The sequence below is a fragment of the Bubalus kerabau genome, chromosome 16, assembly GCF_029407905.1.
Source record: "Bubalus kerabau isolate K-KA32 ecotype Philippines breed swamp buffalo chromosome 16, PCC_UOA_SB_1v2, whole genome shotgun sequence".
NCBI lineage: Eukaryota > Metazoa > Chordata > Mammalia > Artiodactyla > Bovidae > Bubalus > Bubalus kerabau.
In genome coordinates, this window is record NC_073639.1 from 44,312,238 (window position 1) to 44,324,856 (window position 12,619).

The following is a 12,619-nucleotide window of genomic DNA, read 5'->3' on the forward strand; positions in this document are numbered from 1 at the left end:
ACTAGAGGGAAACAGAAATGACTTAAGGCAGCAAGCCAAGCCCAGGCTCAGCACAATGAGTGCCAACCGGCTGCAGTAGGTGCCCCAAGCCTGCAGCGGGCACAGCCCACACACCCCTGAACCCTCCAATTCCACATCATTCACTCACCACCCTTCTTTCACTGCAAGGAATCTATCTCTGATCTGAACCACAAATCAAAGTCAAAAGCAGAATCAGGTATAAGAGCAGAAACCAAGAGATCTTAAAAGCAGTCTTGAGAAAGTTTAAGGTTTTGAGACAGGCTCCCACCCGGGACCCTTTGCTGTAGTGTGTGGGCCTGGACAAATGTATCAGCAGATACCAAGAAACTAGAAGGGGCTAAAAATAACTGCATGCATGTGCAGTTGGGGCAAGTTAAAGACACAAAAAAACCAAAGACTCTAACTGCAACTTCTGAAGATCCAGGAACAAAAGCAGAGTGTTGGGAGTAAAAGCAGGGTACTGTGCATGCCCTCTGCACACACCACCACCTAGGGGTGGGCCGACCACCTACGCCACCCCTCCAGCCTGATCCCTGGACGCACTCCTACGCTCACCCCGTGTAAGGAACCAGCTCAGCTCACTCCCCTCTCCTCTCCCAAAGCAAGCTGCTGCTGCTAAGTTGCTTCAGTCGTGTTGGATGGACTCTGTGCGACCCCACAGACGGCAGCCCACCAGGCTCCCCCATCCCTGGAATTCTCCAGGCAAGAACACTGGAGTAGGTTGCCATTTCCTTCTCCAATGCAAGAAAGTGAAAAGTGAAAGTGAAGTCGCTCAGTTATGTCTGACTCCTAGCGACCCCATGGACTGCAGCCTACCAGGCTCCTCCGTCCATGGGATTTTCCTGGCAAAAGTACTGGAGTGGGGTGCCATTGCCTTCTCCGCCGGGAGCAAGCTAGGGCACCTGTTACTTGTTCTCGCTACCCTTGCTGCAGTGGGGGCCCAATAAAGCCTTGTTTGAATTTTGTGTCTGGTCTCTTGTCAATTTCTACTGATTAAGGAGGCCAAACACTCTGGTCAGTAACAGCCTGACATCATAAGAAAAGGCACAGAAGATAAAATCTAGAGCAGTATGTCTCTAGGACAGAAGGAGTGAACGGGTCAGCAGGCAGCCCTGCCACGGTCATGGTCAGAGTGACACCCACGGACACTGTCCCTCCCCTGATCTGACCCTCAGCACTCAGCAAGCAAGGACCACTGGCTCAAGGAGGCGTCTCTCTTTTTAGAGGGACACTTCTCAGTGCACGTTCACTGCCAGGGCTCATCCTGGTGCACATCATGCCTGGACACTACCCCTGAAGGCCCAGAGCTCAGAGTGCTCACCCCACGGGCAATGCCAAACAAGAGGAGACATGCACGTACCTGACCGGGCGATGCCGCTGTCCCTGTCTTCGTTCTGTCCTCTGCTCGGCATATCAACCGGGGTGCTGTGTGCTGTGGGAGGCAAGGAAACCTGGTCAGCGGACTGTTCAAATCAACTGCGCTCATTTTTATGATGGCTAGTGAGGACCAGCGTAAGTGTACGTAGAGAGGAACGAGAAAGCAGAATTCAGTGCAGCAAAGACAGAGATGGGGGAGGAAGAGGAGAGGGGTGAGGAGGGGGGGGAGGTGAGAGTAGGGGGGAGGAGGGCAGTAGGAGAAAGGGTGAGGAAGGGGTGGGATGAGGAAGAGGGGGGAAGAGCAGAGAGGAGGTGGGGGGCGGGGGGAGCAGGAGAAAAGAGGGGGAGGTGGAGGGAAGGAGAGGGGCGGAAAAGAGAGGGGAGGAGGAGAGTGTGGGGGAGAAAATGGGGAGAGGAGCAGGGCGGGTAGGGGAGGCAGGATCAGGTGCCTGTCCTACGGCAGCACAGACACTTTTCCCATACTCACCTCTAACTGAATCATAAACTATGTGGGCACTTGATACAATGAACTGCATCCTGCAGTGGATACTTTGAGGCATTTTCCTCATTAGTAGATTTTAAATAGTATTTAAGTATTTTCAATATATTAGAATGTATTTCAAAATATTAAGAAATTTCAAAATGCTTTATAATCAGTTTTAGTAACAACTATAGGCCACCTAGAGAACTATGTGAAAACCATTTCATAAATTTGAAAAATGTTTCTGTTTTATAACCCATCCTCTTGGTAGATAGAAAACACGTATTTATTTTCAACGATTTTTTCTCCACGTCTTTTCCATATATACCTAGATTCAGAATTATTGTAGACTTGCTTAGAAAACACTCTATTTTATACATAGCATCAGTAGTAAAATAGATAACTAATGAGAACCTACTGTATACACAAGGAACTCTACTCAGTGCTCTGTGGTGACCTAAATGGGAAGGCAATCCAGAAAAGCGGTGATACCTGTGTACGTAAAGCTGCTTCACCCTGCTGTACAGTAGAAACTAGCACTACACTGTAAGACAACACAACTCCAAAAAACTAACAAAAAAAGAAACACTCTATAAAGGATTACAGACTTCTAGGAAAGCTTCAGATCAGTCTTAACTATTTCCTCATTGAGCTAGAAGGTAGCTGACACGTGGCTACAGTTAGCTTTATAGTGCACAAGGCTGCCCTGCCTGAGTGTTATATTTGCCAGCTATTTTGTGAAGCATGTTTATTTTTGCAATTTTAAGGAGAGTGTATAAACAAACATGTTATCCTCATTTTGAAGTAGGTAGGAGAGTGTCTGTCAATTAACTAGGGGGCCTAGCATATTTTAGGCTACAAAGAAAAATGGAATGAAGCATATCATTTGCCATAAACACAACCTTTAAAGTTAGCAGTGAAGACTTCCACACTTGTTAATCATGCCAGCCTACAGCAGATAGCAGACAGCCTCAGCTAGAAGACCAGGCTCTGCTCAGAGTGTACCTACCCAGAGAGACGCAGACAATTACACCTGTAAAGAAGCTGGAAAATGCATTTGAGCTCTCTCTCTTGCCACAGAGACAGAGAGAAAATGAGTGAGGTTGGTCTTCCATGCTGTTGTTAGAGTGACTTTTGAAGAGACTGTGCAGCTAAGGATGCAGGTGAAAAATGGACTAAAGATGCCACAGTAAAGAGAGACAGTTCACAGCAGCAGAAGAGGCCGAGGAAGATCAGAAGATATTATCCTCTTAGAAATACGAAGGGCTCATTTTGGATCAAAATCAGCTTACACTGGGGTATTACAGAGACTTTTACAATAGGGGTTCACGGGTGGAAGTTTAAGAACATGGGGAACTTGGCAGCATTTGGAACTAATTATCTCAAGAGCCCCCTGGATTTCTAGAGAGGTGCCAAACAGGATTTGTTTCCAAGAACCTGCCCAGGATTTATTAGTGTGTGCGGGTCACACCGTGCGCAGCATTCCACACAAACCTGCAAAGAAAGAGGCGCTGCGGCTGAGCCGGAGAGGTCCTCCCTCGGCCGCCCCTGGGGGCAGCTTGCCGCCGCATCCCTGCAGCGCACCTGCGGCGGAGACGACACGGGGCGGACAAGGCACACACAGAATAAACACAGATTAAAGATACTGCCAGAACAAAACAACACTGCAAACTCAAAGAAAGCAAAACGCACACCCGCAGCGGGGGGCGCCCAGAAAGCAAGACCCATCTACGCAGCGGAGTTTACCTAGGTTACTTCCGGCCCGACAGGGACCCAGGTTATTCTGATTTGTGTTCAGTTTCCCCAGGTTAGGATCTTGGTTGATGTATTCGAAGCTGTCTTGCAAGCTAAGTCCAGAAGGGGATGGAAGGGAGAGAAACATCAAGAGATGAATACAGCTGTTTGCTAACAGACTCTCAGGTACAAGACAATCCACCAGTTGGTCAGATTTTTCTTTATAAATTAATAAAGTCTCGCATCTACTGGAGGGAATTAATCTTCAGGGGAATTTGTTAGAAGACAAGAAAGGTTCTGGGAGGTAGTTCAACCTATAAAACTATATGACACATTCCAAACATTTACAATCCAAATATACAATTTCACATTATATAAGGGGGAATAAGAAACTCTAAAATCTTGTTTTGGTGACTAAGACCAAGGCTAATGCTACTTATTTCAAGGGTAATTTTACATAAACCTTCAAAATGAAATTCATTTTAACTCTTAGTTAACATCCATGAGAAATTTGGCAACCTTTTTCAGGAGGACCATATAACGGAAATTATGATTTTTATAGGAGTCTGATTCCACAACTTCTAAAAAGTTAGAATTACTCATAAATAAACATGTGAGAGGGCTTCCCTGGTGGCTCAGATGGTAAAGAATCTGTCTGCAATGAAGAAGACCCAGGTTCTATCCCTGGGTTGGGAAGATACCCTGGAGAAGGGAATGGCAACCCACTCCAGTATTCCTGCCTGGAGAATTCTATGGACAGATGAGCCTAATGGGCTACAATCTTTGAGATCACAAAGACTCAGATATGACTGAGTGACTAACACAACAACATACGTGTGAGAGAAGCAGATTTTAATAATTTATTGTATTTACTAAGAAGTGAAATAAAAAAGATTTTGAGGATAATATAGCATAATGAGGCAAAAATCATTTTTACTTAAATCTGAGCTCAATATTTTACTAGAGGGAGTTAGTATAATAAATGCTCAGGTAGTAGCAAAGATCTGAAAAAGAATATCTCACCAAAAAAGAAACATTAATTTCTATGCTTGCTCCTACTGCTGCTAAGTCACTTCAGTCGTGTCCAACTCTGCAACCCCACAGACGGCAGCCCACCAGGTTCCCCTGTCCCTGGGATTCTCCAGGCAAGAACACTGGAGTGGATTGCCATTTCCTTCTCCAATGCATGAAAGTGAAAAGTGAAAGTGAAGTCACTCAGTCGTGTCCAACTCTTAGTGATCCCATGGACTGCAGCCTACCAGGCTCCTCTGTCCATGGGATTTTCCAGGCAAGAGTACTGGAGTGAGGTGCCATTGCCTTCTCTGATTCCTACGCTTAAGTCCTGACAATCCAGTCTTAAAATGCTCAAAAATATAAATTCTTTACTGGGCTGAAAAGTAAGCAGACTTACTCAAAGGCACCCAAATTTGCAGAGGAACATACTTTTAATTTCCAAAGACCGTAAAAAAATACAGCCTTTATCTGACCCTGAAGAATACCCCTTTAATTTATAACAAACATTTCTTTCAAATTTACCCAAGTATAACAAATGTTTTGTTATTTCATTCAAAAAAAGAATTATATAAGATATTTCTGCTTGGAAAATTCAAAATACATGAACAAATGTGCCAAGGTAAGAGTTAAGTTAGACACTGAAATATTCTTAGTCTACATAAAAGAGCAAAATTAAGAGTTGGCAGAGGAACTCAGGAGCAAAAATCAAAACACTGCCTGACCTGAGTCCCCACCAACCGCAGAGGTGGCACAGATGGCTGAGACAGTGAGCACAGACAACCTCTCCTGCCATTCAGGGGCCTCTCAGCCTGGCAAACTCACCCTGTGCCTCATTTCTTTAACAGACAAGGCTTTAAGATTTTTTTTTTAAATGTAGGCCATTTTTAAAGTCTTTACTGAATTTGTTACAACACTGCTTTTGTACAACATTTTTGGTTTTTTGGCTATGAGGCATGCGGGGTCCCAGCTCCCTGACCAGGGATTGCATGCCCTGCATTGGAAGGCAAAATCTTAACTACTGGACCACCAGGGAAAAGTCCTGATAAGACCTGAAGATAAAATAATATTGGGGATAAAATAACATTGGCCACTCATTACTGCAACCCCTCCTTTTTTCCCCTTCACATTTCATTTTGCAGGAAATGAAAACTTGGTGTCTGTGAGTAGGAACAGAGGGTAACAGGTAGAGACCCCAAATGTATGTATAGACAGATCTGTCTTCATGGCCAACTGTTAAGGTCCAGGGCCTTTTCATACTGTGTACTGGACAACGGCCACCTTGAAAACCCTGTGTTAATGGGGACTCGTCCTGCTTCACATCTCAAAAAGAGTCACAAGGAGTGACTCGATCCAGAAACAGCCACTTGGAACAACAGTGGGGGGTGGGGGACACCCCAGAAACAGCCACTTGGAACACTGGGGTAGGGGGACACCCCACACTTACTTGTTTGTACTCCCACAGAAACTGCCCATCCTGGCGGAGAAGACTTTACTAACCATCAGCTGCGGAGGAGAACTGGAGGAAAAGACAAAAGAACAGAGCAGGGAGAGATGCTTTTTTGTTTGCTTGCTTTTATTTCTACTTTTTCTGAAGCTTTTATTCATTTCTATATTTTATTTGACAAAGAATGAGACATGTATTTTTCAAATCACTCTATCAGTGGGGTGCCTAGATTTTTTTTTTCTAATTTTATCATTTTAAAATCCCAAGGATGTTAAAACCCTAGAAAAGAGACATGGAGACATTTCTGGGGGCCATTTTCCTTGGGAGCAAGTATTTCAGATGAACAAACTTCACTTAGCAGGAATCTTTCAAAGTAGAAGTTTGTTTTCTCTCAGGTTACATTTTTCATCTGTCACATGGCACAGGATGAACAGACAGAAGGTTAAACATGCAGAATGGGGAAAAGCTTTCTTTCATAAATCATATAGCTTGTGCCTCAAGCAAGCTAAATTCTGTTCTGACATGCAGACAACGGACATATTCTTTAATGGAGTCACATTTTGTTTTTTTTGCAGAAGTTTTTATTCTAGACACCATTCCCTGGAAACAGAAATAAACTTGCCATTCATTCAATGATTTTTTAAAAAATAAGAAAAAAATATGTACCTCAGTAAAAGAAAAAAGTCATGACTAAAATTTTAATCTGAAAATGGAAAATTTATGAGATTTTGAAAAACTTAAAATATTTGAATAATTCTGATAGAAAGTGTTGCTGCTACTAACCTGGCAGATAGTCAGAAGACTTTGGTATGCATTTTTCACTTACAGTACTTAGTTAAAGCTTAGGATTTTGTTCTGCTAAGCTGATTCAAGGTAAGAGTTATGTAGGAAAAGTCTATTTTAACTGTTAAAGATGCATAAAAAATATCAAGTGCTAACAACATCAGATGACAGTCTATTGTTTAACTATGTAAGTTTTTTTTAAGCATGTTTGAATTAGGAGTCAGCATCCCCATGCTATGTTTCACACGTGGTGGCGGTGCCAGAACTCACCGTATGTAGTGAATCTTCAGGGTGGAGCCTTGGTAGCTCATGGCGACCGAGCCGAACATCATCTCCCCGAGCATGTTGACATCAGAGGCGGGCCGTGTGTACTATCGGACATGAAAGGAACCACCACAGCGTCATGCACAGTGTGACCGAGAATAACGCTCAGCTTGTTGGTAATTAGACCTGTTTCTCAAAGCAGCATCTGATAGCTTTACAACCTTAGTGACTGTAAAAATGGTGACTGCCTACTTTTTTCCCCCAAATAATCACTAATGTTCATGATTTCTTCTTTACACATGATATCCTCACACAGGACCCAAGCATTTTACTGAAGCTCATTTTTAATCTTTTTTATGAGAAGCAAAGGTTTTCCTCATCTCCATTTACAAAAGCTAAGAAGAAAGATTAGGTGATGGAAGAGACAGGGTGATTGCTCTCTTGGTACTAAGAATACATTCTGGGAAGAAACAGTCCAGGATTATCCAACCAAAATTAACACTGCTGAACAAAACGCCCCTTGGGACAGGTGAGGTCCAAAGGATGATAAGACAGTCTGATCCCCCTAAAGTTTTACAAAAATATTTTTTAAATATCTGAACCCTTACCTCTGACCTCTTTCACGTCCCTTTTGCCAGCACAGAGGGCTGCCTCTCCCCACTATTCACACCGCTCTAGTGATGGCCTCGTCTTCTGTGAAATCCAGTGGCCACTTCCCAGTTTGCTTTATTAAATGTCTCACAGTATCTGATGTGCAAATTGCTCTTCTTCTTAAATCTCTGCTTTCCCGACTCATCCCCTGGACAGAACTGTTCCTTAGAGGGCCCTCCTATCACTGCCCACGTCCACAACCACTCCTGTGATTCTGGTTCTTCCCGACATGTGGGAACCCCCACACCTTCATCTCTGGACCCTGACTTGCCTGGGGCTCTGGAAGCCAGCAGCCAAATGCCTTCACTCACATGGCACAAAATCTGTATATTGTGAAATATGATGGTACGTGAGTGGGTGCATTTGAATAGAGGATGCTTAGCTCCGACTGTAAATGCTGGTGACACACGATAGGGAAGATGGATTTGAGTGTCAACCAAACCAGAAGCACCCACGTGGCCTGACCAAAACCAAACCACCGCCTCCCGTGACTCAGGCCACCAGCCAGATCTTGGCTGCTTTGCTTTCTACTCAAGCAAAAACGTGGCATCACCCTTAATGCTCCCTTTTTTTAACTCAAAATCCACACACATACACATATATATTCACACACAGAAGGACACATACATATACCTACTTACACATATTTGCAGAGAAGGAAAGAGAAACAGAAATCAATCCATCTAATTTAATAGGCTCCCTTCTTATTACATGCAGACAGAACTGACAGGCTTTCACGTTCTTCATTAATAACTTCGACCCACCACCATTTCTTAATCTGCTTTCTCTTGAAGCTCAAGGTCCACGTACGAATTGTGATTCTCAACTCACTGCTAATTCACTCTGCGCCGTTGTAACCACACTGCTCTGAGACCTGGGATTCTGTCAAATATGGGTGGACGCATGCAACCATCCTGGCCGTGAAGAGAACAACATTCTATACGCTTGTGGTTGCTGGTACCTTCCCTGGGTTTGCTGTTCTAGCAACATGGTAGAAAAACTCACATGACTAGAAAAATAAAAATAAAAACCGATATATCCTCCACAAGTAGTACCCTTCTGCAAGTCATATTTATGAAACAACTTCCCTTATGCCTGGTTGGCCAATATTCTGCAATAACCCTTATCCTCTGCTTAAATACACACACACACACACACACACACACACACAGACAACATAAAAATACTACCAGTCCTCTATTCTTCACACTCAACTTAGGTCTTGCCTTTCCATCTGCTCCTATAAGAAGCTTTCTTCCTTCTACTGGCAAGAGCTATTTTCTCAGGATGTCTGCCCACATCCTGAGACTCCTCAGAACTCTTTTGACAAAACTGGAAAATACATGCATTAGCCAGTTCTGACAACCGAGCAAGCAAGAGGGATCGCCTCCTTTGTAATATTCCTTCTTCGTTTGGTCTGTGTTACACTGGATCCCCACCGCTCCACTTTTCTCTAGTTTTTATGGAGAGATAAAAGCCAAAGCACTGACCTAAAATACCTGAGACACATTTTTGGATCTGCAGTCTCCTATTGCAGGAGCGGGCGCCTCCAGCACCATGATCCCCATGGGGAAATGACAGTAAGTGACTTCAGCCCTAGGGCTATTGCGTTCACAGGGGCAGCTTTACCTGGTACTTGGGAAGCTGCTCCTTGGCATGTGGCAAAGATCCCCCTGAAGGGCCATGAGCAGCAGGGCCGCCTCCTGAGCAGCTTTTGGCTGGCGCTTTTGCAGGGAGGTCCTCCGTTCTCTGAGTGAAGAGGGAGAGGCAGGGTGAACACACCAGCACCAAGTGTACCAGGCTCCCCACACACGCTCGCTGGGGAGCCCTTCCTTAAACCACTCTGCAACCAAAGAGTAGCCCCTACTTGTCGCAACTAGAGAAAAGCCTGCATAGCATCGAATCCAGCACAGCCAAAAATATAATAAATAAAATTATTTTTAAAAATCCATTCTTTGTTTTATTATTATCATATTTTTTTTTTGGAGGTATGGTGCAGCTTCAGGGATCTGAGTTCCCCAACCAAAGACTGAATCCGGGCCCTGGCCATGAAAGTGCTGAGTCTTAACCACTGGATCACCAGGGGGTTTCCCAAGAATATTCTCTTTAAATAATGCAGCTGTTATTGAAGTTTCAATTTATACTTGAAAATCATCGATGAGACCTGACCTCTGTTTTGATTATTAGAGGATTTTGGAGTACTTTGTAGAGTCATAGATTAGAATACTGATGAGGATACAGCCCTTGATTCAAATTTAAATATTCACCAGGCAAAAGGAATTAGGAAGGCAGAAGGATTCATTTGGAAAGTCCGGGCATGTGCTTTCATGACACACCCTTCTGCACTGCTTCAGAGAAAGTCACGCGGTCGGGCTTGTGAAAGATGAAGACAGAGCACTGAACAGAGGCCCCTATGATCACCCAACACGTGATGCAACATGGCCTCCAGAGGTCAGGGCTCGCGGGGCACAAGCTACACACATTTCCTACATGGAGTCCAGGGCTGCTTTCTGTGATAGTGACACAGAGGAATAAAGATACACCTGTCCTAATGTTTCCCATCCTCCTATGCCAAGACACACTCCCCGCCAGCAGACGCAGCCTGTCCCCTCTGTGATGCGCGGTTTCTATCCTCAGTCTTATTTGCTTTTTGTGTGCAGCTTTGCTTGGACAACCATGAATGCAACTGCAGCTTATCTAATCTGCAATGTGACAGTCACACTGGTGGTCGAATGCAAATGCCTGCAGTCATGTGCCTGCTGCCAACTGCTGACGCTTGGTGCCTGTTGTGGGGGGGGGGGGTGCAGGCTGAAGATGGGGAGGGGCGGAAGGGGAACAGGAAGCATGTGTCCCCAGTGGTCACGGGCAGGGATGGAGGCCCAGGATGTGGAGTCATCCCTGAGCAAATGCACACCCTCAGTGGTCTCTGCGGGTCTGCCCGCTGCTTCATGCCGCTGAAGCCAGGAACACAGCCCTGCAGCGACACACGACCCACACCTGTCCCACACCACCAGGCCCTCTGGCCAAGCCATCCGCGGGTGGTGACAGCACCCAGTCCAGTGAGCAGAGCCCAGACTGCACTTGTTCGGTAGGCTCAGTTTCCAAGCCTACCCGGGCCCTGCTGCCTCTGTAATTATTAATAAGCGAGCACTTTCCGGGACACTTCTATTGCACACCCCAGGGTCATCACTGCCCCTACAGTCATGATTCTGGTTCCTTTTTCCAACCAGTGAGAATTTTTTCCCTCTACCTGTTACCACCATCAAGAGCCCAGGTGACAGAATGTGGATGTGCAAATATACCATCTGTGCAATGCCTTCAGGGAAATAGGAAATGATGTGGGAAATCAGGGGGAAACCGCCTGCTGTTCACCAAACAAAGGGCCAAGTACCAGCTCACCTGAACTTAGATACGAATCTACCATGAAAGCCTCAGGGAATCATCTGAGAGACTTCTCATCCCCCAGTCCCCCGCTTACCTAACAAGCCTGACAACTACTGTAATGATTAGCTACCTGGCCGACTTCCACGTGAGAGCACCATGGGATCTGCCCAGCTAAACTGCCTTTAACCAAACACTTCCTTCCTGTAGAAATGACCTTATCAGAAGCAGGAAGAGATCTCAGCCCTGAAGAGACGTGGACTGTGACATAAACTATTCAGTTACTTAGCTGCACATTCTCTAAAGAGCCAGGATTCAGTCAATACAGGTGGCAGGTTACTGAACATGAACAGAAGGAACAGAAAAGGGTTTAATTTGTAGACACCTGAGTAACTGCTGAAAGGCAACCAGTCAGAAGCACTCTGGACAGCCATCCTGAAGCCTCACAGGGAGGACCAGACTCTGCTCCCACCAGACATGTTGCTCTACCTTTCCCATTCTGGTTCCAAGGGATCAAGGGCCACTCTGTCCTCATTTTTACCACCCCCAGATGCCCCATGCCTCATCCCCCCCACCATCACCACCTCCACCATTACCACCAACCTCACCATCATCATTACCAGCACCATGTCCCCCACAACCACCATCTACATCCTCATCACCATCACCACTACCACCACCATCAGCATGACCAACCCCACCATCATATTACCACCACCATCTCCACCAGGACAACCATCTCCAGCATCACCATCTCCACCAGCACCACCAGCACCACCACCACTACCATCATGATCACCATCTCCACCACCATCACTCCATCACTACCACATCTTCACCAGCACCACCACCAGCACCACCACCACCATCATGATCACCACCACCATCACCATCTCCACCACCATCACCTCCAGCACCACCACCACCATCACTATCATCACCTCCACCATCACCACCACCAGCACCATCTCCACCACCATCACCTCCAGCACCACCACCACCATCATCACTATCATCATCACCTCCACCATCACCACCACCAGCACAATGACCACCACCTTCAGCACCACCACCATCGTCACCATTTCCACCATCACCACCACCAGCACCTCCAGCGCCACCACCATCACGATCACCACCACCAGCACCACCACCATCATCATCACTATCATCATCACCTCCACCATCACCACCACCAGCACAATGACCATCACCTCCAGCACCACCACCATCATCACCATTTCCACCATCACCACCACCATCATCATCACTATCGTCATCATCTCCACTATCACCACCACCAGCACCATCTCCACCACCATCACTCCATCATTACCACATCTTCACCATCACCACCACCACCACTATCACCATCTCCACCATCATCATCTCTATCATCACCATCTCCACCATCACCACCACCATCACCATTGTCACCTCCATCACCACATTCACCACTCTGCCCTCCA

At 45.8% G+C, this 12,619-nt stretch overlaps 1 protein-coding gene across 4 annotated transcripts in view; it reads right to left on the reverse strand.

The window, feature by feature from the left end:
* The window catches only part of FNIP2 (folliculin interacting protein 2), a 129,489-nt gene that overhangs the window by 54,584 nt on the left and 62,286 nt on the right, over positions 1–12,619 (reverse strand). For 2 of the 4 annotated variants that reach the window (XM_055550641.1, XM_055550640.1), the window contains exons 3-8: positions 9,399–9,518; positions 7,125–7,225; positions 6,072–6,143; positions 3,626–3,726; positions 3,374–3,463; positions 1,382–1,453 (exon numbers count right to left, since the gene is read on the reverse strand). In XM_055550641.1, the coding sequence (XP_055406616.1) occupies positions 1,382–1,453; positions 3,374–3,463; positions 3,626–3,726; positions 6,072–6,143; positions 7,125–7,225; positions 9,399–9,518 (556 nt within the window). The remainder of the gene's footprint in view (positions 1–1,381; positions 1,454–3,373; positions 3,464–3,625; positions 3,727–6,071; positions 6,144–7,124; positions 7,226–9,398; positions 9,519–12,619) is intronic. The other 2 variants (XM_055550643.1, XM_055550642.1) reach the window with 1 other exon arrangement.